The sequence below is a fragment of the Pholcus phalangioides genome, unplaced genomic scaffold, assembly GCF_987345545.1.
Source record: "Pholcus phalangioides strain wild (caught in Gottingen) unplaced genomic scaffold, Ppha-v1.0 ptg000009l_1, whole genome shotgun sequence".
In the NCBI taxonomy this organism is placed as follows: Eukaryota; Metazoa; Arthropoda; class Arachnida; order Araneae; family Pholcidae; genus Pholcus; species Pholcus phalangioides.
Genome location: NW_028301602.1, coordinates 3,590,801 through 3,607,805, shown reverse-complemented (window position 1 = coordinate 3,607,805; position 17,005 = coordinate 3,590,801). Strand labels below are relative to the sequence as shown.

The 17,005-nt window shown below is 36.6% G+C and overlaps 1 protein-coding gene across 1 annotated transcript; it reads left to right on the top strand.

Annotated features, from left to right (window-relative positions):
* The first annotated feature begins 1,544 nt into the window (after positions 1-1,544).
* On the top strand, positions 1,545-13,550 carry LOC149081636 (uncharacterized). The gene is made up of 2 exons (XM_089236836.1): positions 1,545-1,829; positions 11,264-13,550. The coding sequence occupies exons 1-2, from the start codon at positions 1,707-1,709 to the stop codon at positions 11,972-11,974; spliced, it is 834 nt and encodes a 277-aa protein (XP_089092962.1). The 5' UTR covers positions 1,545-1,706; the 3' UTR covers positions 11,975-13,550.
* The last annotated feature ends 3,455 nt before the right edge of the window (positions 13,551-17,005 follow it).

Genomic DNA, 17,005 nt, shown 5'->3' with positions numbered 1-17,005 from the left:
AGTAGTGACTTTTGCTGACAAGGGGGGGGGGATAAAAAATGGCTAAAAATTTGCTGACGTAATACTTGAACGACCCTTTACATATTTATGTTGTCTGAGTTATGTATGTTTCCTGTTCTGGTGGTACTAAATTCCGATCGACTGCCGAAAATAAAACATAGAGGGTATGTTTTATTTCTAGGTTTTATTTCTTAGGTACTCCTACTAAAAAATTACTCAGAATTATTTTTTATTGATCTCCACTTTGATAAAGTACTGATTATCCCTCTGGACACAGATCTTTTATCTAAATTCCACACCAAACAAAATTATGTTTATATACGAGTATTTACGCAAAATTTCGAGTCACGTGTTCTGACTGGAGGTCTTTAATTCCAGACCTTTGCGAAACCGAAACTAATTGTAATTTCCCGGTGTTTTTCTGTGAGCGAGAAAAAAATTGAAAGGTTTTTAAGAGGATAAAGCCTTTGTTAACTATAAATGACAGTTTTTTCTGGACCTCAAGGCATAAGATGATATTTCATTTATAATTTATATTGCCATTAACATTGGATACGACCATGGGGGTCAGGATAACAAATTTCCATGTGGAAACTATATCGCCTCAGCAATTTAATCCTTTAACGATCCATGGCAAAGCTTCATCGCATCTTTTAAAATTGCATACAAATCACATAATCATATAAAAATAATATCTATAGACTGTGAAATTTAAAAACGCATAAATGTAGATTTGAAATTAAGCCACAGTTTCGCAAACACTCTTTTCTCATTGTCACTCTCGGCACCGCTACACGTAATACAGTGTGTTGATAACTCAATGATGTCAAAATATAGATATAAACATGTCTATATCTCGGGTATATCTAAAAATCAGGTCAAAATCATCGGTTGTTCTGAGAATCATAAATAAGTTCATGAAGGAAAAAAATATGACGAAAAAAAAAATAAAATAAAGGAATCCCATATAATTCAGTACATGTCGCAACACCTGTAATATTTAGGGAATGATTCTACAATTAAAGTAGAATTTTATCATAATTAGTTGACGTAATGTTAGAATCGGATGCACTAAACATAGGGAGAAATGGTATCAGGCGGAAGTTTGTGGACTCCTCCTCCATCCTGTGACAAAATGTACATTCCCCCTGGACGAAATACTCAAATACGTCAACGTTCCCGTCTTTTTTGTTTATCTGTTTGTTTATCCTTATTTTTATTCATACTTTCGACGAAACAACGGATTTGTTGACACGCTTACAATCAATGATGTAGTAGAGAAAACGGAATAATAATAATAATAATAAATAGTTCTAAAAAAAATTGCTTTTTTTTTTTCCGAGGATGACACACAGACAGCTTTATTATCGTTTCGAACCCTGTCCGTCCGTCCACCCACTACCCATTAACCGGTACTCGAACCGATTGACCGGTCCACAACACAACAGGTTCGGACAAATATATGGAGAGGAAAAAAAACATTTTTATTTTATTTTATTTCCAGGTACTTGAAATACTGGCACATGATCGGTGAATGTTCCAGTCTGTGTGCTTGTGTGTGGCTCACTGTTATCCGAGAACGTGACTTATCTGGTTCAGAATCTCTGTCTGTGTGTGTCAGGATACAAGTATTTATATCGTAATACATAATAATCTACCCGCTGTTATAAATAGAGAGATTAATACAACTACCACAAGTGGTGATTATGTTCCGTGAAAATAATACCAGCAAAACGGCTATTATCGCATCTTGCTTACCTCATGGACTGCTGTTTATCGTATTCTTCGCTGTGGACCTACAGGTCGTCGTTGTAAATTCTCATCCATTGGTAAGTTGAACTCAGACGTCGAATGGAAAAGTATTTTAATCAACTGAAATAAGTTCAGTGACCCTGAACACTTTTTTTTATAACGACCATTAGAAGTTGATTGATACGGTATGTGTAATTATGTACCTACTTTCTCCGCATTAGTCAGCATGTCGGGAAACATTGAGGGAGACGAGCATATCGGGAATACCGTATTTCTCGGCATGCTAGTCAAACATTCTGGAAAATTCTTAAATATCTTTAAAAATTAAAAATCCATTGAATTGGCTGAATGCGTACTGTGATCCTCATTAAACCTCGATTTTTCCGGCATGCCGGGAACGAACTAGACCCTATATTCAAAAATATGGTGTCCCACGAGTTTGGCGTCATGACGGCTAATGCGGGGGGGGGGGGATACGGCACACATCCACCAAACATCAAAGCATATTAGGAGATTATGAATATAAATGACATTCATAATATTTAAAATGGTAAAAGTGCATCAAATGTATAGCTGTATCTGTCTTTCAGTTCTTAACGTCACCTAACCGTGTCAAGGGATTCTTAACCAATGGGTAGCGACCCTCAGGGACTCCTGAGATGGGTCGTACAAATACACTTACAATCAGGTTATAAATCCATTTTTTTACACCACTTTTTTTCAGGGGCGCCTTAACGCTCCACGTTTTAGCGACCTGGGCTGGAACTCGGACATTTTTAGAGACCCTCTTGAGGATCAAATCGATGAAAAATTATTCAAAAATTGATGAATTTTTTTTCTAAAATTAATGCACGCAATTTTTTTTCTAAGATTAGTGAAAAATTTAAAATAAATGAAAAATTATTTTAAAAAAATTAATGAAAAATTATTTTAAAAGGCGCTTCTTTTTGATTCGGGACCCTGGGGTTAGGCAACACCACCTATAGCACAAAGCCTCCGCACGAAGCTTGTGACGTCAATGAAGAAGGCCATTTATCCTATTGTCATTGGATATATTCCAAAAAAGGTAAAGATATCGCATGCGCCAGCCTGCTATATCCAATTGCAATAGGTGAAATGGCCTTCTTCAGTGACGTCACGAGCTTCGTGTGGAGGCCTTGTTCTATGGGTGGTGTTGCTAATGTCCTGTTTAGCCCACTAAGAAAGATACCATGAACTGGTTTCGCTAATTTCGCAAAATAAACATTTTGTTTATCAGAAATATTAATAACATTTTCTTAAATTAAAAATAGACCGATGGGTCGCTAAAAGTTAATCGTGTTGTTGATTTTGGGTCGCGGCTGAAAAAAAGATTCAGAACACCTGATATAGGATGACAGATATTTATTATTTGTAAGATATACAGGGTTGCTTTTTTCTCACTGCAGAAATTTTTAACCTCAGGGAGGTTAAAGGATTGTGTAAATTTCAAGTTAGAAATAAGGTGAATATGAACTTTTCGGCTGTCATCAGAGGGCAGCACTTGAAGTTAAATTTTCGGAGAGTTTTAGATGCCCCCCTCCCCAGGAGAAAGTACCTCCGGGAAAAGTGGTATTTATTACATAAAATTTACCAATAAATTCTGGAAAAAATTTTGCATGGGAAGATGAATAAAGTCAGACCTCGTTAATGAGTCACTCTTGGGAGAGCAGAAATATGACTTCGTAAGCGGAGTGACTCGTTAAACGGAGTAAGACATACCTGTGCCAAATCCTGTCTGAGGACAATTGGGACTTCCAAAAAGTGACCCGGTAAGCGGAGTGACGTGTTAACCGGGTGACGCACTAACGAGGTTTGACTGTTATGCCTTGCATCATCTTGGTTGAAAAAATTTGAATGAAGTGAATTATTTCTTCACAAAAAAATATTAAAAAAAGTTTAAAAAACTGAAAATTTCAAAAAATGAATATTTGCAGACATTTATGTTTTTAGTATATTTTGAGAGTATCAAAAATGCAAAAACGTCTTGAAAAATCCAAAAAAAAAAAATGGATGCTCGGATCTAAAAGGGTTATGTGACCTGGAACGGAGTCGTAGGTTGCTCATGTGAACTGTAAATGTGCCGTGGGTCGTTTGAGCAGGATCGGAACTAGAGGAGAGCAGGGAAGTGCAACTGGCCTGGGTGGCAAAATTAAGGAGCGGCAGTTTTAGGTGGGAACAAAGAAAACCGTTGTAAAATTATCGAATTTTTAAGTTGTGGGGAGGGGGCGGCAAAAACCTCAGTTACCGCCCTGCACTTGAGTGATCTATAACTGTGGCACAGGTCACTTGAATGATTTCTAAGTGTGCTATGGATCACTTAAGTGGCCTGTAAATGTGCCGTGGGACACTTAAGTGATGTGGAACAATACCGCGAGTCACTCAAATGGTCTGGAAATGTGACTCTTAGTTCATTCTTACAAAGTTAGATTTGAGGTCGTGGGCCACATCAGATGATTCCAAGGGCCACATTTGGCCAACCGGCCACGGGTTGAGCATGTATGCTACTTCACCAAACACCAACTCTGGCCATATCACTATATTGCAATTTACTGCCATTAATGAGATGTGTTGGAAATGAAGGCGCTGTCTATCGGTGGTCGCCTCAGGCTCGTTAGGGGAAAATAATCTTATCTATATCTTCCCTCGGGTGTGAATCTGGGACCGTGACAGCAACACCTTCACGGTGGTAGACGAGCATCTTACCACCACGCCACTCGGGCACTCGAGCGTGTTTGCTGTAGACGTTCTTTTTGTTGGTCTGGATAGACCTGCAATAAATGAATTCTTTGACTTACAAAATATTCCTCAATGTTATTCTCAATGTTAAAGAGTGAAGGTCAGGTTTAAAGATTTTTACAAACATGCGATCGATGGAACACATCCATACGATTGGTTCATAAATCTAGGCAAATGATTAAAAGCTTTTGAGAATTCGCATCCCACAAGTAGTTGGCCAATCATTCAATGTAGCTTAGCTGTGAAAAAACATCCAATATTAACGTTTCAGTCAAACACAGGCCTACCTCTTTAGGAGATCAGCCGTAAAGGAATATATATTGTGGGTGTCAATTTTTTTTCATCTCTCCTCTTTGATGAGAACGATTAGAATCACAGCAGGTGTGTCCATTATGAACACGTATCCTGTTCCGGCATCCGCTCCAACATGTCTGCTCACAACGTGTGTGTCCTCTCTCCCAACACAAAACCATTCTGAGTCTTGAAAACGTATTTTAACCTTCTCTATACATATATGAATATGCATGCTCGTTCGTGCGGTAGATGAATAAATTTGAATTTAAACGGCATTTGAGAGTATCTCGCCTCCTTAGAAGCCTCTTAAGACAGATACACACTACTATGACGTAACGTATAACCACGTGACATCAGATGGCACGGGATCATATCAGACATTATACGGTGTGCACACTGGTGTGATACATTAAGACCGAAACACACTACGATGTTGAATTTGTGAAATCTTATTCGTGGAAATTCTGTGACGTACAAATTTTTTTAGCATTGACAAGCCCAGATATTTTGCGAAGTTTATGTCTCGATGGAATACTTTTCCCTATACCCTCAAACTTTGCACCTGCTGATAATCGGAGGAAAGCCTACTACATTAAAAAAGATATGATATTTTATGGGGGGGGGGGGAGATTTAGTGATTTCTACCATGCCGCAGAAAGAGAGTTTTAAATCTCAACTAACGAACGAGAAGATGAAGGGGGAAAAAATCCTTCGAAAATTTCATATATATTTTATATCATGTCAATTTTCATGCTAATACTCTGAAGGAACTAGAACCGTGGTTCTGAACCGGGGTGCGAGAGAGCATTTTTGAGGGTGTGAGACGGGAAAAAAATTTTCAACATTTGAGACTGATAATTCAGGGAAATGGAAATCATAAAAATTGAATTTTTCGTTTCTTAAAAATATATTAATCATACCCATGTTTCGACACCTCATCTTTTGGTTTTAACTTAAAAAAATCTGTCACGCGAAACTTGCTTTAAAAAAGGTTCTTCTTCGATTACCGAGCTTATAGCGTACTTATTTTAAATTTCAATTGAGAAAAAATACCATTAATACTTAAATCATCTCGTGGGTTATTTACATTTGTACCCCGTGTTACCAGCATGCTGCGCTTAAATTTGATACTGCCATGAGTATGACTGAGGATAAACGTCAAAAGATTAAATCAAGTGCTAAATAAACATTTATTTACTGTTGTTCCGGCTGGAATCAATAAGTGAAGACCTCTATTCACTGAATCTTTTTTTGGGATACTCATGATTTCGTGATTATCGTATGAATATTTGTATCCAACAAATGCTAGTTGAGCAGTAAGAGATCTACAGTTCAAACATCCATACGTTTAGTGATTAAGGCGACAAGTCATTCAAACTCGCTTACGGTAATGATAATTTCTTTCATAAATTCTAAATTTCAGCGAATTCTCAGATTTAATCATTAATCACTTGTGGAAGTATTGCTTTCATTTATTCTGTGTTTTTTTTCTGAATTTTTCTGATTAACTCATGTCTACCTCGGAATGGGATGTTTTCCAGAGATGTACCTTCATTTCTCTTTCTGAAAGTTTTTGAATTATTTCATGTAAAATGAAAGATCCAGCTGATAGAAAACGCATTTGAACAAAAGGAGTCTATATGTTTTCACTCGCGTTCTTTCAATGAAAGACTCTTAGCATCAAACTGAATAGTCAGGACATTTTTGGAGCTTATCTTTCCATCTGCATGTATCAGACACTATGAGCTGACCAAATCACAAATAGATGCAGAGGCGGATTAAAGTCGGTCGAGGCCCCGGACGCAAAAGAAAATATTGGGCCCCTTAAACTAGAAAAAAAGTGAAGTTTTTGTTTTTTGGCGCCCTTTAGAAGTCGAGGCCCTGGGCGCCCGCCCGGTGCGCCCACCGTTAAATCCGCCTCTGAATGGATTTTGTCAAAGAGACTGCGTCGAATTACAGTAGACGTAAAGCTGGGGATGGTTGTGTAAAATAAAAAGATCTGCAGTATCCTGTTTTCCTATAAATTCTCATTTATCCACTTTTAGAGCTGTTCATTTTAGCCTTCTGTCGGTTTTTGTCTTTTTTATAGCACTACTTGGTGTTTTGAAAAACTCATCTTCAAATTTTAGGCAGTTTCTGGAACCAATTTAACGATTTTCCTTGGAAACGTATGGAAAATCGCGTTTTGGCTTACGAATATTTCGGCTAACGAACGTGATTCCGGAACGAATTATCTTCGTTAGCCGAGGCATAACTGTATTGGCAACGAGATGCCTGGTCGGATCGGAGACCGTGGAGCAAGCACGTGTAATAAAAAAAAAGACAAACTTACATAATGAGTATAATTATTACTTTTGCCCATTGAAAAAAAAAATCTGAATCATATAACGGTCAGTCTAAAATGATGCGTAATGTGCGTGCTGGTAATATTAGAAGCAAGACCGGAAGAGACTTAGACGAGTTTTATTTTATTCTTTTGTGAAAAAAAAAAGCCAGTTCAGCAAAGAGAGAAGAGACCAAAGAGCACGAAGAGCTTCGTCTCGGTCAGTGGCTCCGAAACAAAAAATAAATGATCGCCGATGTCAGTCGTAAACGTCACGATCACAAAACGTGCAGCGAGATATAATACATGTTTTATATACCGTTGCTTTCGAACAATAATAATAAAATACATATAATGATAAAATTGAGCGATCGGCTCTTTCTTCATTCGGAGTTCAACGAGCATTGACTGAGCACGTCCTATTCAATAACCGAAGGTGAAGGTCCATCATACCTGGTTCGTGGCCTGACTTTTACTAATGGTGAGAGAGAAAGGACATTTGCAGGGCGAGCATGTAAATGGCTTTTCATGAAATGGTTCCTTCTCTCAGATGGTAGTTTTTATTTTTTTCCATGACAGAGTTAGTTGTCTTCCGGCAACGAGCAGTTGAAGCTCATTCCAGTAAATTATTATCTTAGAAATATTAGACCATTTTTGGCCAAACTTTTCCTTACACAGGGCCACAACCAAATAATGTTGAAAAATTGGTTAAAGGGTAAATTTCATGCAGGGCCTGTTCTTCATAAGATCGAGCCATGGGCAAATATGAATTTTCGGGCCCCTTGTATGGAGTCGTCTTTGAGGCAGAGGAGAATGCAGGGGAACGAAGCTTGTGGGCTGTGCCTAAAATACAAAAGGCAACTAATTTTGGGTCTCTGAAAATTTGTGGGCACGTGCCTCGTTCGTCCATGGGAGAAACAGACCATGATTACGCGTGCTCTCTCTGGTTACCAGATGTACTTGATGCGCCTTCCTCCCAGATGCCTCGTCCTCATCCCTGTAAATGTTAATTCCAAAAATCTTAAAACCCGTGCCACTTCCTACGTATACATTTTTCGGCGTGCCACAAATTTTTTTATTTTTTTGTCATCGGTCTCATCGAAACATCACTGATATCTCGTAGAAATCGTTGGCTTCGGATGGCTTAAAATCAGTGTTCTTCAACCTTTTTTACCTACTTGCGGACCAGTAAGAACAGTAAAAAAAGCGGCAGTAAGGAGAGAAATAATTTGCGGACCGCAAAATGTTTATTGTAAAAATAAATTGCATACCAGTAACAGAAAAAAAAAGTAGGAAAATAATTTGTGGACCTGCAAAAGAGAAACTAATGATATGCGGACCGGCAAAAAATGAATAGGCAATTTTTTTATTCTCTTCAAAAGATAGTAGGCTAATACATAGTTGAGTAGAGCGAACGGAACACAAATAGAAACTAATCCATTGCCGACTTACAAATAATAAATAGGAAAAATTATTTGCGTGCCAGAAAAATAAAGTGCATACCCCGTCAAAATATAAATAGGAAAACTAGTTTGTACAGAATAAAAAATAAATTGCGGACCAATAAAATAATAATTAGCGGACCGGTAGAAAATAAATATAAAAAATAATAAGTGGATTTCGGCAAGAATAAGCAAATAGGAGGAATAATTTGAAGACCGGGAAAAAAGAAATAAATAAGAGAAATAATTTTCTCACTGGCAAAAGATTAACAAATAGAAGAAATTATTTGCCGACCGCCAATTTTAAATGGACAGGAAAAATAATTTGATGGCAAAAACACAGAAGCAAAAAATTTAGAGACAGTATTTTATTTTTTAATCTGAAATTATGTAGTGGCTTCTAGATAGATAGACTAGGTTAATTTTTTTTAATTAGTATTACGGGTACACACACTCTTGTGTAAGTCATTTGCATGTATCTGTGACATTTATATTCCCATAAAATTTTGGTGTCTATTTCTTTAGTGTGACCATCCTTTATTTAACTGATTTTTTTTTTTTTTCGCTTGTTGCTGCCATTTCCTGGTTTTGTTGCTACAACTTTTTTTATTCTTCTGAAATGATAGTTCAGAGAAGAGTGAAACAAATAGAAACGAATCCATTGAGGTGACGGCACGTCAAATGAGTCGTTTACTGGTTGAAATGTTCTGACAGCAACACACCCCCAAATTTTTTGACTGAAAAGACGAATAGAAAAAGTGCAAACATCCATTGATAGAAAAGAAATAAAAAAGCCAATTTCTCTCGCTGAAACGCCAGTTTCGCATAATTCATTTGATACATTTTCTTGTTGATGCGAAATGAATAGATGGGCAGATCGTTCTATCATCATCATCAGCTCCCAACACTTCAGAGTAGAGAAAGAAATGAATGGAAAAAAAGCATTGGAGAACGTCCGTTCCCATTTAATTCAGACACACACTTCTTTCTCCTCTCGATCAATACCTAACAGTTTGTTGTTTTATTTCCCCTAACCAACTCTATGTCAGAAGTTTTGAAATTCTCCTTACGGATGTTGAAGCGGAAGATGGATAATACCAAGAAGCTTCAAATAATAACGATAAACGTTGGCGTACGCAAAAGGGGCTTGAGCCAAGATTATAGTGTTATTTTGCAGGAAAAAACGTAAACCCCCCAGAAGAAAAAAAATCTGAACCCCCCCCCCCCCTCCCTCCCTCCCGAGAAAATTCTGCGTACGTCTATGACGATAACTGATTACACAACAGTTTTTGTTTTTCCTGATGTCTTTCTACTCGGTGATGTCTCGATTCATCCTCTTGCTGAGATGGTGCCGTTTCATCCTCAAGTAATAAATTCCAGTTCAGTTTCATCCACTCCATCATCCCCCCTCCCCATTCTCGTACCTTGACATCTTAAAAATGTTGTACGGAGTGGACTTCAATGCTTTTTGAGTCAAAAGCACCAGTACATGCCCATCATAAGAAAAGAAGCACCTATGTCAAAGGTGCTCAACATTTAGGTGAGTGTGGGTCACTTAATTATTTTAAAAAGGTGTCGTGGGTGATCTGGGAAGCATGCCGCGTTTTACTCAAGTGATTTAGAAATGCGCCGCGACTCACGCAAGTAATCTGGAAATGTGCCGCAGACCAATTAAGTGATCCGCAAATGTGCCGCCAAGTAAATTTTTACAAAATTATGTTTGTGGTCGCCGGCTACGTCAGAAAGAGCCCCGTTTGGCCATGCGGATCATGGGTTAAACAGGAATATCTAAATTTGAAGTTATGAAATCCTCTGTTCTTTGAATTGAAGGAGGTCGAACAGAAAGAAAAAGAGCTGAAGAAAAAAGAGAGGATTTGAAAACGAGACACTTTTTATCAAACTGAGGATGAAACAACATTATTTTAACTTAAGGATGAAACGATACGTAGCCTTTCCACTCGCTTAAACCCTTTCGACTAAGGAAATGTTTCGAGCAGCTAATTAGAGTTTAGACCTACTGAATATGAAAAATATGCATCAGGTGCGTACGCTCATGATGGGATCTTGGCTATCCGCGCTAAATACGACCTTTGTTCGCGCAGGACACGTCCGTTCCGAACATGACACCTTCTTCGAATAGTCTATATCAGTGTTTCCCAAAGTGACAATATTCCCAGAGGACGGTAGAAGCTGTGGTTTTAGTGTAGGATCTTATGGGAAAATTTGAGTTGGGGGTGGGGGGGGGGGGGTGATGGAACAGAAAGTGTGGGAAACTATGGTCTATATGTTACGGTAAATGTAATAAATTGGTTATTATGCGTAATTTGACCAGTTATTATGTGCAATAATCGAATTTTTATCACTTTCACGCAACATATACATCATTCAATATTTTGCATAGTTCACACTTCCATTTTTGAACCATTTGCTACAAATGAATTTCAAGCGGACAAATTTATTTTTCACTGGACGAAAATTTTAAAATACACCTGAATGAGATCGGTATTATTCTTTTGCACTGTTCGGGGTGAGAGATTCTGAGAGATAACGAATCAATGACATGATAAGCCATCAAATGACACACCGTTAATTATTACAGATTTCAAGTAACATTTTCGATTTATGTTCTGGCGTTCGAACAAACCGCCTAGAAATGAAAATGATATGTTTAATTTATTCATTTTTCTGTTTTTAGAGCATCCCAGATGGAGGAATCGGTGGGAAATTGGATCGGAACCCCACTGTCCCGCATTTGCCTAAAGACAGTCCTGGTGCATCGATCGGTGCGTATCAGGCTTTGAATTTGTCTTCTGTGGAGCTTCTAAATAATCATCAAAGCAGTAGCGAATCGTCACTTGGAGACTTCTCCGATGACAATTTGTTGACATCCGCCGAGGAGGTATCGGAAACGACTGATGGCGAAAGTCTCCAAGGTCAGCAGCAGCACTTCAACAATAACGACAGTTCAACGACGACACTGGTCGAGAATCCTGAAGACCGGCTGGAGGAAAATTTTTCCAACGTCGTGACAAGTCCAAGGATAGAAGTGGTGTCATCGAAAACGATTAGCGACAACACAAACCACCATCAAGTGCCCCTGGTTGCAGCTAATATTCAGGAAGACTCACCCACGGTCATCTCTGAATACGGAGGTAGCAGTAACGGGATCGAGACAAATGACAAAAAACAGGAGAAGACCAAAGGTCAAACTCTGGAATCGGGAATAGAAAATAACACCGTCCAAGCGACATCACCCGAAATAGACATTTTCGACAACCTGATGTCCAGCATCCACGAGCATTGGACGGACTTCGTGGCAAAGATGAAGATAAGCGTTGTGGACGTTTGGAAGTCGATTTCCACTCATATGATGGACAGGCTCGAAAGTTTCGCCTATACTCTTTGAGAAGCTTCAACAAATATTAAGAAAGGGAGAGATATTATTTTTTCCTAATAGGGTAATGCTTTCTAGCTTGGCCTTTTCGAGCCTTGTACAACAGCAATCTAGAAAAGCATGGATTTACCAATATAAATGGGAGCACGTAATCACTTGCAAAACATGGAGCTGATTGTCTACTCGAGGATGGCTCACTTATTCCCAGAAGTAGGCTTCCCCCATGTAGCAGGATAGCCTCAATGCTTTTTCCTGTGGACGAATTTTAAATCACTTTGACTTGTGAGATGTACAGTGAAGATAATTTCAGTTCCTATGCTAAGGCAAAATATGTACGAGGCCTAATCAAACTGTTTCTTGATGACTACTCAGTCGCCGAACCTTTTGAATGCTGAGCTCGGGCCTCATTCAGTTCAGTTTGTTCTCTGCCTAACAGTGAAAAGGCACTTTTTAATTTTGTAGGCATTCAATCCGTTGTTTATTAAATATCATTTAAGTTCTTAATATTTAAAAAATTCCGTATTATTCAAAGTATTTTAATTTTAGTAGTCATTAGGCCACTCAGTGGCATATTTTTTTATAATAATAATATTAATAACGTGATCAGCACGTATTCCCAAGAGATCGTTACGATCTGTCCAGGGAATTTGTTAGTGTTAATAGACATATTTCCACGACAATGAGGACTTGAACGATAAAAGAAATGGCAGTGAATAAAAGCCTTTCAAAAATTCAGTTTAATATAATTATTTAAAAAGAAAATATGTCAAATACTAGATACACTGCTTGGCTAAAAAATACATAATACATTCATTTGCACCTGCATGCAAGCCTCGGCGTTATCATCCGAGTTCATTACTACTGTTGCTCTGGAACAAGAGATCAGCGATAAAATAAACTCAATTAGGTATTTCAGTATTATTAAATGGCCATATTTACCCATCAACAGACATTTTTTTTCTCTAAAGGCGATGGCGTGTTCCAGAATGACGATTGCAAAACACAGTAAGTTTGTCTAAAATTTGTGTCCAAAATTGGTTGGAAATACACAGTTGGATATTTGCATTGTCAACTATCAAGTCTAAATTCAATGAAAATTCTTAGAGAGAAAAAATAAAAGTGAGATATATATATCATTCGTCTGTTTCTGGATCAGAATCTTGGTGCAACATTGAAACAAATTTTTCTATAAATGTGTTGAGATATTGCATGACCCCCATGAAATTAACGCCCTGGCAAAAAAATGTGCGCTTTTAATCTTTGCTGAAGGCGATAAAACAAGTTGTATAAATATTCAAATTTTTTTGGCCGGGCAGTGAATTTTTTCAGTTCTGTCTTCGGTCTCATCTCAACGCATTATTACACCACTTGGGTAACCACCATTCATTTTACACAGTGAAATTTCTTTTGTTTACGAAAAAAAATTTGATAGATCTGTAAATGGACGAACTATTTATGAAGTGCATAAAGAAAATTGATGTATTTTCACGTCACGTCTGTCAGAATGTCTTTTGATCAAACTTGAATATAAAATTTGATTGGTATACCACAACACGACGAAATTTTATTTTTAAAAATGTAACAAATCTCAAACTTATCTTAGTCATCACATTGTTCAGTCAGTGAATAAAGTATTTTTTGTTTTCGTCAATTTTCTGTCAATGTTTTTATTCATTGTTTCTTCAAAATGATTAAAAGGTCGACTGAAATTTTAATTGTAATTTCATTGAAAGTAAAAGTTTTGCAAAAATATATCATTAATCTCCGTGAATCATCCAAAACAAAAACAAATTCACTAAATTCATTTTAAATAAAAAGATAAAATATATAGTATAAAAAAATAGATCTGGCACACACACCGCTGCGTTATTATATACATTATTTCTGAGTGGGTGGAATAAAAATAAATATAGTAGTATGCATCTTTAAAAATGAATGGCGAAAAATATTTTAAGAAAACAGATGGAAGTGGAAGAGAATCGACATTTTTTTTCCAAGACACGTGACCAGCAGCCCCTTCCATTCCTTATCATTGGTGAATGAAATTTGTATATGCCGATTATTGGGAAGAAATTATATAATATTATAATTATATATATATACAAATACAAATACAAATACAACGCCACAACAGGCAAAATGCCCAACGAGGTGGCTGAGAAAAAGATGCCCATAAAAATATGGATGTCATATATTTCAAAAATATAGCAACCCAATTAAAAATGCAATTAACACAAATTATAAACAATATATGACATAACAAAATATTATACAATGCCCATAAAGAATACTTATGGTTGTCTTATTCTAAGTATGGATAGAGCTTCTCGATATACCCCAACATGTTTATCGTATTTCTTTTTAAACGTGTCAATTGTGTTACAATTTACTACCTCCGGGGGTAAGCTATTCCATTTATTAACAACCCTATTAGAGAAAAATTCCCTGCGACACCATAACCTTGCATTGTCCCTCACCAATCGATACTACTTCACCAAACTCTGGTCATATCGCTATATTGCAATTTACTGCCATTAGTGAGATGGGCTGGAAGCGAAGGCGCTCTCTACCGGTGGTCGCCTCGAGTTTGTTAAGGAAAATATCTTATCGATATCATCCCTTGGGTTCGAACCCGGGACCCTGACAACAACCTTCACGATGGTAGACGAGCATCTTACCACCATGCCACTCGGGCACCACCAATCGATACTGGTATCCCCTTGTAAAAGCAGTCGATTGGCGGTGCAATAAAAGTTCATGGTCCATCCCATCCATCCTATTGAAAATGTTGAACACTTCGCTTATATCTCCTCGACACCTGCGTTCATTCAATATGCGTCCATCCAACGTATTCAAAAAAATGAAGTCTCTCTTCATAAATATATATACATACATATATAGTTCCATATTTGTTTAACATTCTATCCATGTGAGTTGCATGCAATTCTCTGAGTGATAACACCTTAATTCATCTTCGTGGTCGTCAATCTCATCAATTTTTAATTTTTTTTAGCTGATCAGCAATTTCCAGAATTAAAAGAAATACAATAAAGAATTATTCGAAGGAACATTTTTACAGAGACCACTTGCATTTTTGAAAACCAATGAAAAAAACATTGTTTCATATAATTTTCAAAACTTTTGTGTAGACCAAAAAAGGGGTATTCAACGCATGGCCTGCGGGCTAGATTTGGCCCTCGGAGCGTTTTGTCGAGGCCCGTTGAACATTTTCAGAAAATGGTTGAAAACGTTGAAAAACGATTAATCCTAGAATGAATGAAAAAAAATAATTTCGTATTGATGAAATAAATAATTCTAGAAAAAATGGAATAAATAATTCTGGAGAGAATAAATGAAATAAATAATGCTATATATAGAATAAAGAAATAAATAATTCTAGAATAAATGAAAGAAATAATTCTAAAATAAATGAAAGAAATAATTCTAAAATAAATGAAAGAAATAATTCTAAAATAAATGAAAGAAATAATTCTAAAATAAATGAAAGAAATAATTCTAAAATAAATGAAAGAAATAATTCTAAAATAAATGAAAGAATTACAGTAATTCCGGAACAAAACTTGAAGAAAACTCGGAATTAATGAAAATAATAATTCCAGTATTGATGAAAATTCAGAATGTTTTGAAGAAATAATTTCAAAATGTTTGGGGGAAATAATTTCATAATTAATGAAAAAATACTTTATAAATCAATGAGAGGAATTATATGCACTTAAATTATATAAATTATCTTTCATTCACACAGTCAATAAAAGAATAATTGCATGATTATTGAAAGAAATGATTTCAAGATACATTAATACAAATACAAATACAAATACAACGCCACAACAGGCAAAATGCCCAACGAGGCGGCTGATAAAAAGATGCCCATAAAAATATGGTTGTCATATGTTTCAAAAATACAGCAACCCAATTAAAAATGCAATTAACACAAATTACAAACAATATATACACATGATAAAATATTATACAATGCCCATAAAGAATACTTATGGTTGTCTTATTCTAAGAATGGATAGCTTCTCGATTTACCCCAACATGCTTATCGTACCTCTTTTTAAACGTGTCAATTGTGTTACAATTTACTACCTCCGGGGGTAAGCTATTCCATTTATTAACAACCCTATTGGAGAAAAATTCCCTGCGACACCATAACCTTGCATTGTCCCTCACCAATCGATACTGGTGTCCCCTTGTAAAAGCAGTCGATTGGCGGTGTACTAAAAGTTCATGGTCCATCCTATCCATCCCATTGAAAATTTTGAACACTTCGATCATATCTCCTCGACACCTGCGTTCATCCAATGTAAACATATTCAAAAAATGAAGTCTTTCTTCATAACTCAAGCCCTGTGTGCCAATAAGGACACGCGTAGCTCTTCTCTGCACCCCTTCAACCAAGTCTATGTCCCTCTGTAGGTATGGTCTCTATATTGAAAGAATGGAAACATATTCAGAATTACCGAAATAAATAACTAATTCAATTAGTTAATTAGTTATATTTATTTCTCATTTAAAGTAGTTGCAGATCAAAATCAATCTCAGAATTAGCTAATTTAATCAGTAATTAATCAAAAACTTTTTCAGAATTGTTGAAAAAAATTATTTCAGAACTAATCAAAATTCATAATTAATAAAAGAAATAACTTCAGCATAAACAAGTCCAATAAAGTCCAATTATTTTTGTTCCTGTTTAACTTGGGACCCCCATTTTTTCTTCTATTGAAATGTCATTAAATTACATGAGAAAAGATGGCCGCAGAAAGTCCTGTGGCCCACGGACTTTGCGGGCCACAGGCCACATTCAATTTTGCCCGCCGTGTCTGAAAGGTTGAAGACCCCTGGTGTAGACCAAGAGCAAGAAGAAAACAAAATGAAGACGACTTAACCAGTGATTGAAACAGTGAATTGTTTTCATTGATAACTCTAGGAAACGACACTTGCACCAAATACAATTTGAAAAATGCAGTAATTTGTTTTCACACAATAATACTTTTCATAACAATCCTTTACCATCTA

Bases quoted from the DNA above. Each gene is read 5' to 3' on its own strand.
- LOC149081636 (XM_089236836.1), top strand. From the start codon at position 1,707: ATGTTCCGTGAAAATAATACCAGCAAAACGGCTATTATCGCATCTTGC. The intron at 1,830-11,263 runs GTAAGTTGAACT...TTCTGTTTTTAG, and splicing joins TTGTAAATTCTCATCCATTG to AGCATCCCAGATGGAGGAAT.